At 43.7% G+C, this 16737-nt stretch overlaps 1 protein-coding gene across 1 annotated transcript in view; it reads left to right on the forward strand.

Annotated features, from left to right (window-relative positions):
* KLHL6 (kelch like family member 6) overlaps positions 1-14604 on the forward strand; it is an 82435-nt gene extending 67831 nt beyond the window's left edge. Inside the window, exons 6-7 of the mRNA XM_089672345.1 lie at positions 7939-8152; positions 9028-14604. Coding sequence (XP_089528471.1) covers positions 7939-8152; positions 9028-9329 — 516 coding nt within the window. The 3' untranslated portion in view covers positions 9330-14604. The remainder of the gene's footprint in view (positions 1-7938; positions 8153-9027) is intronic.
* Positions 14605-16737: the final 2133 nt, after the last annotated feature.

The raw sequence follows: 16737 nt of genomic DNA on the forward strand, positions 1-16737 counted from the left end.
TTTTTTTACCAATGTAATGTTGCAGACTACATTTTGGACTGAATTTTTGAAGAAATATTATTTATTTGCAAAGCTTTTTAACAGAAACTCAGGGAAACAGTTTTTTTTTTAAACATTCAGTTTTTTTTATATAGCAAAAAATAAAACCCAGTGGTGATTAAATACCATCAGAATGAAAGCCATGTCTCAAAACATTACAACATTTGGGTGCAGTGTTGCATCGCCAAGTAATTGTCAGTAAGTATCCTTAGCACCCTTAGCACCGTCAGTCGCTGGCCCGCAGCATTCACATGCACTGGCCCACAACACCCACTGCGCTCCCACCAAGGCCTAGCCCACTCCACCTCCAGATGTCGGCTTACACCACCTCCAGACGTCGATCTGCACAACCTCCTGACGCCGAGCCCTCCACCTCCTGACGCCGGTCCTTTAGCACCTCCTGATGCCGGGCCTTTAGCACCTCCTGACGCCGGGTCTTCAGCACCCCCTGACGCCGGGCCTTCAACACCTTCCGACGCCGGGCCTTCAGCACATCCCAACGCCGAGCCTACAGCACCTCCCGACGCCGGGCCTACAGCAACTCCCGACGCCGGGCCTACAGCACCTCCTGATGCAGAGCCTTCAGCACCTCCTGACGCCGGGCCTTCAACACCTCCTGACGCCGAGCCGTCAGCATCCCCAGACGCCGTGCCCTACAACACCCCCAGACACCGTGCCCTACAGCTCACCCAGTCGCCGAGCCACTGTACCCACTGACGCCGTGCCACAGCACCCACGGTCGCCGGCCTACAGCACCCACAGACTGCAACTGCTGACCCAGCTGCCCACCACTCTCACTCTCCTCCTACAGATGGACACAGATGAACTCTGCCACGGCGTGACAGACTCTCTGCATCATCACGCCCTGATGTGAAACCTCTCACCTTCCCCGATTTGACCAGCACTCTGCTCACCCTAACATGTCACCTGCACTCCTCCTCCTCGTATTCCTCTTCTCCTTTCCCAAAATCGCCTCCCTCTACCCCCCTACTCCCCCAAAACAGCTCTACATTGCTCCTTCACTTCTTCCTTCTCCCCAATACAGCTCTCACCACCTCCTGCTGATACTCCACTCTCCTGCCAACCCACACGCCACCAATAACAGATCCACACGCTCCTGCACATCCTGTTCCCATGCCACCTTCCTCACCCTTCTCCTTCTCCTAACCTCCAGGGACAACCCCCCCGAACCTAGGCCCCCCACCTCCCCACTCCCCCTCTAGGCACCCTCCTGTTCCCGCCAGCCGCCGCAACCCCCTCAACCTTACACCCGCCCCCCTCCTCCCCGCATCCACCCCTCCTCTCCCAGTTGCACTCCTGAACACCTGTTCGGTTTGCAACAAGCTCACCGCCATCCATGACCTCTTTGTCTCCCACTCTCTCAACCTCCTAGCGGTCACCAAAACCTGGATCCAAGCCACTGACTCCACCTCCCCCACAGCACTCACCTATGGAGGCCTCATCTGGACCCACTCACCCAGACCGAGCGGTCGCAGAGGTGGTGGGGTCGGCATGCTCCTGTCGCCGCGGAGCACCTTCCAGGTCCTCCCTAACTCCCCCTCCCTATCCTTCTCCTCGTTCGAGGCCCACTGCATCCGGCTCTTCTCTCCCACCCCTCTGAGGATTGCAGTAATCTATCGGCCTCCTGGATCCATATCCCGCTTCCTGGACGACTTTGCCGCCTGGCTTCCCTTCTTCCTCTCCTCTGAGCTACCGACCATCAACCTTGGGGACTTCAATATCCCCATCAACATCAACAACCCAGCTACTTCCCAACTCCTCCTCCTAACCTCCTCTCTCGCGCTCACACAGTGCACACAGTCCTCCACCCACACCGATGGAAACACCCTGGACCTCATTTTCTCCCACCTCTGTACCCTCCACAACTTCACTAACACCCCCTTCCCTCTCTCTGACCACCATCTCCCCCTCCTCTAACTCCCTCCCCCCCAAAGCGTCAAACCATCACCAGCCGCAACCTCTGCAACCTGAACCCAGCCCCTCTCCACTCGGCAGCTGACCGTCTGTACGACCGTATCCTTCCACTGTCATGCCCTAAACTGGCCACTACTGCGTACAACGACTCACTGTCAACTGCCCTAGACTCCCTGGCACCCCTAACCACATGTAACATCAGACCCCGACCGCTTCAACCCTGGCAGAATGACCATACAAAATGTCTCAAACGCCGCAGTCGCACGCTGGAGCGATTATGGCGCAAAACCAGATCCCCTCGTGCGTTCTCCCTCTACAAATCCTCCTTCCTCACCTACACCTCCTCCCTCCATGCCGCCAAGCAAGCCTACTTCGTAACCCTCATTAACACCCTCTCCACCTGTCCTCGCCGGCTCTTCTCCACTTTCAACTCCCTGCTCTCTCCCCCCCCACCTCCACTGAGTACCTCACTCACCGCCCACGAGATTGCCAATCATTTCCAAAATAGGATTGACGCAATCCGTAAGGACATTGTCAATTCACAATCTACCTCTCCACCTAGCCACCCTCCCTCCATCACCCCCTCAACTCTCCCCTCTTCTGACCTCGCAAACGCACTGCCCCCCACCACACCTAACGTCCCGCACACTATAACCTCCCCAACACTCCGTTCCTTCAGCCCTGCTACCACTGAGGAGGTCACTAAGGTCTTCACTGAAGCCCGCCTCACCACTTGCCCCCTGGACCCTATCCCCTTACAACTCCTCCGGTCACCCCCCTCCTTCATCATTCGCTCCCTCACCCACATCTTCAACTTCTCCCTCTCTACTGGCGCATTCCCCTCCCCCCTAAAGCATGCTTACATCACCCCCATACTCAAAAAACCCTCCCTGGACCCCACTGACCTGAACAACCTTAGACCCATCTCCCTGCTGCCACTCACTTCCAAGCTACTTGAGCGCTTAGTCTACAATCGCCTAAGCGCCCACCTCACTGACAACAATCTCCTTGATCCACTACAGTCTGGCTTCAATCCCCTACACTCCACCGAAACCGCCCTACTTAAAATCACTATCGACCTGCTAACCGCCAAAGCTAATGGCCACTACTCAGTCCTCCTACTCCTTGACCTCTCCGCGGCCTTCGACACAGTCGACCACCCCCTCCTCCTTACTAAACTACACTCCCTTGGAATGAGGGACTCTGCTCTCTCCTGGTTCTCCTCTTACCTATCCCAACGCTCCTTCAGCGTTACCTATAACACTGCCACCTCCCCCTCTCTCCCCCTCTCTGTTGGGGTCCCCCAAGGCTCTGTCCTCAGACCCCTTCTCTTCTCCATCTACACCTCCTCCCTTGGCAAACTGATACACTCCCACGGCTTCAACTATCACCTCTATGCCGATGACATACAAATTTACCTCTCCACCCCTAAACTCACCCCTTCAGTCTCTGCCCGTATCACCCACCTCCTAAACGACATATCAGACTGGATGTCGCTCCATTTCCTCAAGTTAAACCTGTCCAAAACCGAGCTCCGAGTTTTCCCCCCAGCCTGCGTCCCCCCCCCCATTCTCTCCATCACGACTAACAATGCCACCATCAATCCCACCCCACACGCCAAAGTCCTAGGTGTCACCCTAGACTCAAACCTTTCCTTCCAACCTCATGTCCAATCACTATCAAAGTCATGCAGGCTCCACCTCCGCAACATCTCCAAGATACGTACATTCCTCACCCCAGACACCACTAAACAACTCGTACACTCCCTTATTATCTCACGCCTGGACTACTGCAACTCCCTTCTCACCGTCCTACCCCAACAAACGCTATCCCCACTCCAGTCTATCCTGAACTCAGCGGCTAGACTCATCCACCTCACCAACCACTCCACTTCGGCCGCCCCCCTCTGCCAATCCCTTCACTGGCTCCCGATTGCCCAACGCATTAAATTCAAATTACTAACTCTGACATACAAAGTCATCCATAACGCTGCCCCAAACTACCTCACTGACCTGATACCCAAATACTACCCTACCGTGCCCTTCGCTCCTCACAAGACCTTCTACTCTCTAGCTCCCTGGTCTCTTCCTCCCACGCCCGACTGCAGGACTTCTCCAGGACTTCCCCCATCCTCTGGAACTCCCTACCCCAATCCATCAGACTGTCACCTACCCTCCTCACCTTCAGGCCCACCCTGAAAACCCATCTCTTCAGGGAAGCCTACCCCACCCTCACCTAACAGCCGTTCTCCTCCACTCCTCCTACCACTCCATCCCCCACAGTCACTTCCTCCTGTACCTCTACCCCCTCCCTCCTAGATTGTAAGATCGAAAGAGCAGGGCCCTCGAACCCCTCGTGTATTGTATTGTTACTGTATTGTCTCTTGTACTGTCCCCCCACTTTAATGTACAGTGCTGAGCAAACCCTTTGGCACTATATAAACACTGTATAACGTAATGTATCACAGTGCTGGAAACAGAAAAATGGGCCTGGACAGGAAGGTGGTTTAATGTGCTGGTCTTCAAGTGGCTGACTAAAACACAATGTGATAATTTATTATGTATATTGCCATTCCCTGAACTGCTCTTTGATATCATGAGAAAACTATATTTTCTCTAAAAATACACTAAAATCATTATTAGCAGACACAAACACAAAATAGCTTACAGGATTCCTGCTAAATCTAACACAAGGGCTTGGTTCCTGTATTTGCAATCCTGCTGCATTGATCAACCCCTTTCCTGTTCACATCTGATTCCTCTGCGGTCCAGATCCCCTGTTGGCCCTGCCCCAGTACAGAAGGACCGGTGCAACCTCTATTATCAGCAACCCTGCATAGAGTATAAAAAAGAGTAAACCCTATGTAGTCCTATGCCCAGCTGATGTTATATGTTGTCACTTAACTAAAATAGTCTAAAGCACTAGTGAAAGCACTAGTTTGAGATTTCCCCTAGCATGTTTTCTATGGTTTTACAGCTTACACTGAACATTTTTTAACAAGCTTGCCCAAATGATGTCAAAAACACAATGGCCAAAAAAAAAACAGGTCAGATACAGGATGTACAAATAAGTGCTTTGGTAAACTAGAGACATTAGCAGATTGTTCTGAACATGAAGAACATGTACAATATTATGTAATGATATCAGCACACATATTGGTTTTATAAGGCCTTTGATTATCACTGGCGCTGTTTGCTGTTCACGTCTGAGTGACTTGGCTATATAAAATTACAGTCATCCAAAGGCCTCTACATATCTATTGCTGCTGGGTTACAGCAAACAAACTATAATTGTCATCTGCGCCACTCTGCTGTAACTGAGTCATTAACATTTAAATCAAGCAGTTCTGCTGAATATACTGATTGTTTTTTCCTGAATATCAATCTTACAGCCTATTGAATGCTAAATATGCTGCACCCATGTGTTTATTTTTACGAAAGTTTGAAAGGCAGATTCCGTTGCATGATTACTGGTCACCAATTATTTTTGCCAAGCTGACCACATCCAATAGAAATTATTTAAGATTTGCTTGCAAAAGTGGCACCCAAATTGGTTATCTGGCTAAGCGAATTGCACTTCATGCAAATCTGTTTGCTAAGACCAGCTAGAGACAATGCAAACATGAATTTATCAGATCATTTGCAAATAAACTCTTAAATTGACATCTACTCTGCGGATACATTGAACTCGTTTTTATCAATAAATGGTTTTCTAGGAGAGTTCCTATCAGATAATGACCCATAATTTGCTTCAGGTTAGCTGAATATGAAAGGTTCACTAAAGCTCATGATTTTATGCATGCAGCTTCCAATCCTAATTAAAACATTGCTAAATCGAATTTTTTTTTCCTAAAATGAAAAACCTTTTATACCCACCTCCACGGACAGCGCTTGATAAAAAATGGATTAGGATAAGTGTTTTGTTTGAGGGGGGGGATACCTTAATGCAGTGAATGCATTAGGGTAAAAAAAAAACACCTTTTGCCTTTAGAACCACTTTAATCACAAACAAATAAGCAAATTGATCAACTGTTTCAAACATTTGCTCATAACGAAAAGCAAAACGAACAAAACCCATACATTGTCTTTCCAGGGTGCAGGATTATACTGATTGATTATACTGATTGGTGGTGACTGTGCTGCACTGTGCCTGTGATTATCAATTAGGTAATTTTACTTGCCCTAGCCAGAAAATAACTGAGGGTTAAAGAAGTACAGCCAAAGCTTTTTTGGCTGTACTTCTCCTGTGGATCACAGGAGTGCAGTTCGTTCTGAACTCCTGCGACCCGTTTTCAGCTGACCGCAGGCTAAAGTCCACTGTCGGCTGACGTCACTCAGCCAGTGCAGGCTGGGGAAAGATCCTGACTTCAAAGTCGGGATTCACCTCAAAGTATGTAGTGGCACCTGGCTCAGCCTCTCAGTGAAGCGCTGAGAGCCTGAGCCAGCCCCTCCCTCCCCCTCCACAGCCCAGCGCTCCAGTGAGCACTGAGGGGGGAGAGCAGAGCAGACATTGGTGACTGACAGTCCCACACTCTGCTCAGAGAGGAGAGGAGAACTCAGTGATCAGCTTTCATGTGATTCCTGAGTTCTCACCTTTAGAGCCGGAGGGGACAGATGCAGCATCGGACCGATGCTGCATCCACCTAGGTAAGTATAAATAGGAGGGAAAAAAGCCCTACTTCTCTTTTAAACAAGAGATACAAAATAAATGTTACTGTAGGGCTGTAAGGCCACTAACTGATTTAAAGGTATAAGATCTGGCAATATCGTAAAGACTCAAAGGTATATGACTGCCAGTTGAATACAGCTTCTAAATTGTAAGTTCCCAGTACTTACCTAGTGCAGACTGAGATTGGTGGTGTGTATATTAGGAAGATGGCTAATTTAACCAAGTCCATAAGGGTCCTTTCACATGGGCTTTCCAATTTTTTCATCAGTTCAGTCACATATTTTCCAAGAAAAAACGGATCATTTCAAATCAGTTTTCATCAGTTTATGCCAGTTTACATACATTTTTCCTCCGTTTTACATCTGTTTTTTGTCCGTTCCATTTTTTTTTACGGAAGAAAAATAGGGTTTTCTTCCATTAAAAGAAACATGTAAACAGATGATCATCCACTTACATCTGCTAGTCCATAGAATGATATGGGTGGCTGTTTTTTTCATCCATAAACGGACAGATGAAAAATGAACATAAAGAATGCCCATTTGAAAGAGCCCTTACTGTTTTATGTTGGATCAATGATAATGATGGCAATCCAGATAGTTGCACAACTGGGTCCTCAAGTACAAGAAACAAAACTAATTTACAATGTAATATCACCAGGAAACAATAAAGTCACAAAATCTGTTTAAGTAGTAATCCAACACAATGGTTGATGTACTAAAACTGGAGAGTGAAAAATCTGGTGCAGCTGTGCATGGTAGCCAATTAGCTTCTAACTTTGGCTTGTTCAATTAAGCTGTGACAAAAAACCTGGAAGCTGATTGGTTTCTATGCAGAAAACAGAACAGACACAGAAGGAGACACAGTAATAGTTTGTAAACAGAGTAAAAATGTTTTATATATATAAACAGTTTTGGTACACCAAGAGGCTCCTTTATTCTGCCTGCAGATGCATAAACACATAAAATACTGCAGTAAAGCAGTGGAATTACTATCACATGTATCACCAAGACAATTTTCTCTTTAAGATGATATAAAAAATAGAAACATCAACATTGTATTTGCGTTTTCTGTCTTCTGCATCCATTCTTGTCTAACAATATTCTTTACCTATTTTTTTTATTTTGCATGCTTTCAATATTTGTATCTACTGCATAGATTAAAATTTATTTTAGTATATAACATTATTTATCACATTTTCAACATGATAAAAATGGTATATTTCTATGCTACTACTCATAACTGACATTTCACTGCACTGATGTTTGCATAAATTCTATTCTTTTTGTGTTTTTACAGATGGCACCTTTAATAATGAGTGTAAGTTCGTTTGCTGCAGCCAGCCATAAGAGTAAGCTTTATGTGATTGGCGGTGGACCCAATGGAAAGCTAGCTACAGATAAAACGCAGTGTTATGACCCATCTACCAACAAGTGGGGCTTTAAAGCACCAATGCCTGTAGAAGCAAAATGTATCAATGCTGTCAGCTTCCATGACCACATCTATGTGGTTGGTGAGTATTGGATGTAAATTTAAAAATTTTTTATTAACCATCAATGCACATATACCTGTATATACATACACTATATGTACAATTCCACCTGTCAAATTATTTGTGATTCATATATCACTGTCAGACAACATCCTAGCCAGGTGTGTAACACCTGAGGCTAGGTTCACACCAATGCAGGTTGCGTTTGACCGGTTTCTGCATTGTGTTTTTGCACCTGCTTTTTTGCCGCATTTTTGATGTGTTTTTACATTTTTTTTTTATTTTTCTTGTTGCTAGGCAGATTTAAAATGCAAAACACAAAATGCATCAAAAATGCAGCACATGCATTTCTGCAGTGTTTTCATTGAAGTCTATAGAATGAAAAATGCAACTTTTTGCGTTCAAATAAGTCCCTGACCCTTTCCAAAAAACGTACTGGGTGAAAATGTGGAGATGTGAACATGTCCCATAGGAAATCATGTTAAATGGATTGCACTGCGTTCCTGCAAAACGCTGCAGAAAACGTTTAGGTGTGAACCTAGGGTAATGCAGAATCGCAGCCCCAGCCCACTTTTCCAGCTGTGGGTCCAGGCAATGCAGGAATATTACATGTAGGGATTCATAATAGGCTGATATAAAAACAGAGTCCGTTTGTTACATCGGTTACATTTAGAGTACATTATATTTTTTTCTTGGATTTATTTTAAATTAAATCTAATTTTTAAGCTTTTGACATGAGAAAGTGTTTTCCCAATTCAGCTGTCTATGTTTAGCTTGGGTACACAAAAAAATTACCTGATCTTGCTGGATTGAAAATTGGGTACCTCTGAAGTTACGTGTGAGTTGTGTTGCTGGCATCCAATGGCATGATATGATAATACTCTTTTCCTTTGTAGGTGGAGCAATGAAAGCACTCTATTCATACAGCCCACTGGAAGATACTTGGTGTCTGGTGACAAAATTTAGCCATGAAAGAGCAAGTTGTGGAATAGCTGCATGTTGTAATAAAATATTCATCACAGGTGGAAGAGATGAGAGGAATGAGGTCATTGCCACTGTTTTATGCTGGAACATTGACATAGAAAAACTGACTGAGGAATGTGTCCTCCCCCGAGGAGTCTCCCATCACAGCAGTGTTACATTAAGGAAATCTTATACTCACATCCGTAGGATTGTCACAGGAGCTGTTTCTGTTTAACTACAGAGGAAACTTTATCACAACTATCTAATATTTAGATTATTTATAATTTATTGTGTCCATGGACACAGTAATATGGGAACTGGAAGAAAGTTTGTTTAAAAATAATTATCATTTATGGTTTATTGTTATCTTGCAGAAATTGTATCCCACAGCAAAACTCAGGGCTTTTACATTAGACTATTAGAAGCAAATATATGACTAGCAGATTTGGTTTACTTATATTGATGACATTTTCAGCACGTCAAAAAGTCTTTGCCCCTGAAACTGCTTATAGCACAAATTTGTATTGACACATTTCCTGTCTTTCTGTTAAGTGTAGGCAGAAGTATTTTTTTAAAGATTGGCTAGAGTAAATGAAGGTAAGAACCTCTGTTGGATTTTATTGCTGTTTATGTTCCTTTTAGAGAAATTTCCCCTCATTTCATGTTTAAACCATCCAGAAAGGACAAAAAGAAGATTTCTACCAGCATAATACAGAGAGCAATAAAAAACAAATAATGGCTCTAACTTTCCTGCACCCCATTAAAAAATTTTTTTATTATTGTCTGTGCCCCATTGAAGAGATTTCTGTTTGAATACTGTCAATGATACATCTACCTGTATTCCTGTACTCTCCTAAGAATATATGCCATGTGGTTCCTACGTTTAGCGATGTAATGCCCTCTAGGATTAGCTAGATAGGCTTTTTGTTGTGTTTTTTTTTTTTTAAATAGAGGCTGAGTAGCAGCCTGGGATGAGTCAGCCTGGGAGTGAGGCAGAAGTTCACCTCCAGGCTGGGAGGTACTACATGTCAGGGCTTCTGGAGCAGAAACTGAGAGAACTTTCTGGAAGAGGGGCAGAGGAGGCTTAGATCTGCACATTTGAGGGACCTTGGTGAATCCCCTGGTAGGAGGCTGGGCATGGTGGTCAGGACAACCCTCAAATGTGGCAGAGCCTGGGGGGAGGTGTGCAGTATCAGCTGCAAGATGGATTGAGAAAGGCTGGAAGCCTGGGTGGGGGCCCCAGGGAGGGGAGCCTACCTACAGGCAGGTTGCTGAAGAAGAGGATCTCCACTGCCTCAACATCTCCTGGGGAGGTTAGCCCATGTAGCAGGGAAGGACCCAGCCCAGTGTAAGTCCTTAAAGCAGCCACCAACCCACTAAGCTAACAGGAAAGGACTGTGTGACTACACTTATTCACCCTGAGCCAGATAAGGGGAGAGGGCAGTCAGGTGTAACACCCAACTATTTTCTCATCTGGGAATGTTCAATCAGCAGCTGTTGGGCTCCATTGCTCAGGGATACCCTCAGGCAGCTGGGTGAAGAAAAGGAATCATCCAGGGTCTGAGGAGGTACACCTAAGAGCCTTTAGCACTCTTCAAGAAAATACTGTTGCTAATCCAAATCTTTGTACATAGTTGCTAAAGAGTTGTCCTCAAGTCCTTCAGTTCTTCGGGCATCCCATATACCCCTAGACCCCATCCAAGTTTAACCCCTTAATAAAAACCACAAAACCAAGCCCAAGGACTGTTGCCAGTGATGCCAGTGTGCAAATTGTGGGAAATGCGTGTTGCCTGGCCATGCAGAGCATAGGGGAACCCAATTCAAATCTGGTGACCCCCTAAGGGGGTAGTGCTACACCTTTATTAGCCAGAAAAGCCTGTTATGTACACATGACTTTATGGCTACACCCCACTCGACTGTCCAATAAGGCTGCATTAGTACTCATAAGGGTACTTTCTTTAAATAGGATGATAGTTGGTGCTGATTTTTGAGTAGTGCACAATCCTTCATAACAGATTGTAACAATGGACAGTCAGGCCCCAAGTAATAGATAAAAAAATATATCAGAGAGAGTCACAAAAGAGGCTTTTCTGAAACATAAGGAGGCATCCATGTTGAGGTGTTACCAAGGTATTCCTATATTTTATTGTATCCTATAGCATGCTATCAATCATATCAGCATGATACTGACTTATCCTTTGCAGTCTTCAGTTTTTGTGAGTCCATTTTCCTGTGATCAGTTGAGGTTTCAAGGTTGGGTTGAGTAGTTTGAAATAAGAAACTCTTTTGTTGGGGCAATAAGCGATGGTAGCAGTTAGAAGTGGTGACACACAGTGGTGTAACACATTAACATGTTATACTGAAGCACGCATGAGAAGCATATAAAATATGCATGGTTTATGGAGGCACCTAGTATAAGAAGATTTTTGGAAGACTGAGATAATACAGTATATATACCCTTGTACAGTATATCTATTATCTCAGTCTTCCAAAAATCTTTTTTTCTTTTTTGAGAGGGACACATTTTCATTGTTCTATGTTGAATGCTTTGCACACCTATATTTATTGCTTTGTAGCACTGCACTTGATTTTGCATTACAGATTTGGGTGTGCGAACACAATAGCGGCAACATTTACACTTTTGTAATACACATACAATTTGCTGGCCAGCGCGGGGTTGTTTTTGGTGTAGGCAAAAATAAATGTAATGTGATAGGCTGTACATGTTTGATTTAAAATGGATACCAAATCAATTCTTCTTTTTAAATAAACACAAAACTGGTATTTCAACCCCACAATGAATGGTTGTCAATAATCTCTTTACATTTCTCTTCAGTACCAATAAATAATGTTCTAAATTTGAGCAGCCATTCTTGTAATGTTTGGTAAAGTAAGCAGTGGAGCATTGCATATTTAATTACACCAGTACAGCCAACACTAAATGTCTCTGTGTATTGCAGTTAGCTTTTCAGACATTTAAAGTACAAATACATATTGGCATATCGGTATTTTAGAATTGCACAGTAACTTAGCACAGAATGGTACCATCTAGAAACTTAAATTCTGCAGTAATCTAATCAGAGCATTACTTATAATGGGTATCGTGACTATGGATTGTATCTTCACATTTCTATGCATGGCGATGAATATAATAATTGGTAATGTCATGTAATATAAGGTAGATTTGAACCCTAACTGAATGGCATTTAGTTTGTTAAGCTCTCTGTATCGAAAAATCGCTCCTTTTTTTAAAGGATAAGTTCACCTTTTAGAAAACATACAGGTGGAACATGTAACATGTTCCAATAGGTGAACTTGTCCTTTAGAGTAAAATACTTGTTTTTACCTTTTTAATCCTTTGTTTAATCTCGGCACTACTGATCTCCTGTCTCCTATTCTCCTATTTACAGTTCACATGCACTCCAGCAACTGCTGCACTTTATTTCTTAGGGTGTATGTTGACAACAGTGGACCACACCTTTGTAATACAGTTGTGTCCAAAATTATTCAACCCCCACTGAAATTGAGTGTTTTGGCCAGTTTGACATTGCTTTTGATCATTCAGTCATCTTGCTTACATTTACATTAAAGAGGCACTTGTAGGTCAGACAAATATAACATAACAGTTATAATGAAATAACCACAAATGTCTTTTCTGTGCTCACAGCATTATCAGTTTTATTCAACCCCCAAGTGACATTCAATCTTAGTACTTAGTACAGCATCCTTTTACAGTTATAACAGCTTTTAAACGTGAAGCATAGCTTGACACAAGTGTCTTGCAGCGATCTACGGGTATCTTCGCCCATTCTTCATGGGCAAAGGCCTCCAGTTCAGTCACATTCTTAGGCTTGCGCACTGCAACTGCTTTCTTTAAGTCCCACCAGAGGTTCTCAATCGGATTTAAGTCTGGTGACTGCGATGGCCACTCCAAAATGTTCCAGCCTTTCCTCTGCAACCATGCTCTAGTGGACTTGGAGGTATGCTTGGGATCATTGTCCTGTTGAAAGGTCCAACGTCTCCCAAGCCTCAGGTGTGTGACGGACTGCATCACGTTTCCATCCAATATCTCCTGGTACTGAAGAGAATTCATGGTACCTTGCACACGCTGAAGCTTCCCTGTACCTGCAGAAGCAAAACAGCCCCAAAGCATGATTGACCCTCCACCATGCTTCACAGTAGGCAAGGTGTTCTTTTCATCATAGGCCTTGTTCTTCCTCCTCCAAACATAGCGTTGATCCATGGGCCCAAACAGTTCTAATTTTGTTTCATCAGTCCACAGAACACTATCCCACAACTTTTGTGGTTTGTCCACATGGCTTTTGGCATACTGCAGTCGACTCTTCTTATTCTTTGGAGACAGCAAGGGGGTACGCCTGGGAGTTCTGGCACGGAGGCCTTCATTACGCAGTGTGCGTCTTATTGTCTGGGCTGAAACTTCTGTACCCACATCTGACAAATCTTTTCTCAGTTCCTCAGCAGTCACACGGGGACTTCTCTCCACTCTACGCTTCAGGTAGCGCACAGCAGTCGAAGTCAGCATCTTCTTTCTGCCACGACCAGGTAGCGTTTCAACAGTGCCCTTTGCCTTGAATTTGCGAATGATGCTTCCTAAGGTGTCTCTTGGTATGTTTAACATCTTTGCAATCTTCTTATAGCCATTGCCCTTCCTGTGAAGAGAAATCACCTCTTCTCTTGTCTTCCTGGACCATTCTCTTGCCTTCACCATGTTTGTAACCACACCAGTAAATGTCTAGAAGGAGCTGAGTATCACAGTCATTTTAAAGCTGCCTAATTGGTGCTTATTATGCTTGATTGCTGCTCGGTGACATCCACAGGTGTTTTCAATACCTGATGGAAAGCACCTGTATGAACCTCTGTTCTTCAGAGTGGTAGTCTTTAAGGGGTTGAATAATTGTGGCAATGAAGAAACCACATAAGAACCATTTACTACTGTATTACATAAACAATTGATGTCATTTTAGTTGCATTTGGGTAGTTACAACGTCCTTGTAGGATTTGATTCTGAATACAATTCCAAATGTACACTATAGTCCCTAAACCCCTTTACAGCATTGGGGGTTGAATAATTTTGGACACAACTGTAGGTGTTGAAATAGTTGTATTCTCCATAGGAAGCCGTTGTGACAATGTAGTAGCACAAATGGAAGATGTTTATAGATGTTGTCACCCTGCAACAGGAAGTGCCTTTAGTGAAAGCTGCAAATTTAAAAAGATTGAAAATTACTTTTAATATTATATTGACATGCCAAAGTTTTTATGATATTTTAGTGATTTGGGTCACATCTATTTAAGAATAGTGTTGTTATGGCTAAGTTCTCTAGTATATTGTTACAACTCAGCAATAGACTTTTGGTGTTTGGCTCAAAACAGTAAACAGTATTCAGATTCTTTGAATTGCATCATATTAAGTATTTTGTTATCTGGAATTATCTAGATATGAAACATTTTGTATAAATGTTTTAATAAAACTTCTTTATTATTTTGTATGTCACGTTTCACCAGTTTCTTTTTTTTTTTTCAAATGAGGCAACTATTTCAAGTGTGGCCAAACAGTGGGAAAAGCAAATATAAATCTAGAGTGTATCACTAAAAGGGATCAAGAGGAGGAGGAAGGAGGTTCTGATCCCCCCATATAGATCTTTAGTTAAACCTCATTCCAGTTCTGGGACTTCACTTACAAAAAGATATTGATAAGATAGAACAAGTCCAGAGATGGGTATCAAAATGGTGAAAGATCTGGGGGATAAAACATATCAGGAGAAACTCTGGAAATATACAATGTTTTGATGCAATAAGAGAACTAGGGAGACAAGCACCTTATACACCTTATAAAGGATAAGTTCACTTTTGGAAACATGTTACATGTTCCACCTGTTTTTTGGGTGGAACATGTAACATGTTCCCAATGCTGCAGCCACTACCCACTGCCCCTCCCCCCTTCCTGTGTCAGAAGTATGGGGAAAAGTCCCCCATACTAGCTGTCACTTTTTAAAACAGCACAGCTGTGTGGGGCTCCACCCGCCTGTCATGCGTCATTCATTCACATTGTTCTGTGAATGAATGAATGAACTACAAGTCCCGACATCCTTAGGTGCTGCTGTCAGCTTGTAGTTCTCAATGAACTACCACTGTACAGCACTGTGGTAGTTAATTGAATCCTCCTGTCAGTATATCTGCTTGTCCATACATCCCGTACAGGCAAGCAAATATATTGACAGGTCTGCAGGAGACCTGCATGGGATCCACGATTGGCTGATCGCTGGTGCAATGCTTTACAGGCTCTTGCAACCAAAAATAATAAATGCACAGTTTTTTTACCAGCAAAAAAAGGTGTATTTATTATTTTTGGTCAAAGGTAAACATACCCTTTAAGTGTGTGAATAAGGTTCAGGGTTGCAGTATTATCAGTATGAAGCTAAGATCATGACCTCAAACTAGCAGGAGTTCAAAGCTGACCTTAGAAAGTATTTTTTACAGAAAGAGTAGGTAATGCATGAAATAGACTTCCAGTAGAGGTAGTGAGTCCATCAACAGTAGGTGGATTCAAGCATGCCTAACAAACATAAATCTATATGCAGACAAAAAAAAATAAACAAAATAAATTAATTAAAACATTTGGTGGACCCCTTGGTTCTTCTTACTTCTGTTTCTGTTTGTAGTTGTCTTCTTTTAGAGATCATACAAGTCAGCTAAATCTGGCCTCTGTGTAGAGCAGGGGCGGACTGACCATTTGGACACTCGGGCACTGCCCGAGGGCCCAGGGTCAGTAGGGGGCCCCGTGAGATGCCCCTGGTACCTTTTTCATAGGCTTTTTTGAGTTTGGGCACAGGGGTCCCATGATCCCCTATTGCCCGGGGGCCCCATGAGTTGTCAGTCCGCCCCTGGTGTAGAGTATTGCTGTTGACAGGAATGCATGCACTGTGTAAGTATTTTTCAATGCCAGTTTCTTCAATAAGCCAATTTTATGAGGATTTCCTTCTATTTGAACAGCTGTGACACTTGTGATCTAGATGCCAATGTAATGTCTTTGTAAGTTTGGGCACTTAAAGGTACTGTTCACCTTACTGACTTTTGCCAAAAACATCTCCAAACATTCCAGGTTTTTCAGTACATTACTATGCACTGTTCCATTTTTACACAAATGCAGACCTTTTCAACTGCTGCTTTCATTGACCTCCCTTCTACAGCCTGCAGATGGAATAAAGTACTGATTGTTCAATGTTCGGCCCCAGGAAACTCAAGAACAGTGAGCTGCAAGAGAAGGAAGACTTCATGGGTGGGTAGGGAACAAAGCCTAGTGCTCAATTGTGAGTTTCCAGGACCGCACATCCAATGCTTCATACATCCTGCCATCTGCAAGACAGAGCGGAGGGCAATAAAATGAGTAACTAAAAAAGTAAGCATTCTTAGTAATGTCATGAGAATGGGGCAATGCTTGGTAATCTTTTTGGCAATATTCATTATATTTATTGCTATAGTAATATCTTTCCACTTTAACCTCTTGTCCCACTATATTTTCCAATCTCTGTCTTTTAAAGCCAGCCATACAATGATCAAAATTTGGCATGCTTCAGCAGAGACTGGCTGAATTTCAAACCATATATGGGCATGGCTCTACT

This window comes from Staurois parvus, unplaced genomic scaffold, assembly GCF_062004578.1.
Source record: "Staurois parvus isolate SC_StPar_1 unplaced genomic scaffold, SC_StPar_1.0 ptg000126l, whole genome shotgun sequence".
NCBI classification, from domain to species: Eukaryota; Metazoa; Chordata; class Amphibia; order Anura; family Ranidae; genus Staurois; species Staurois parvus.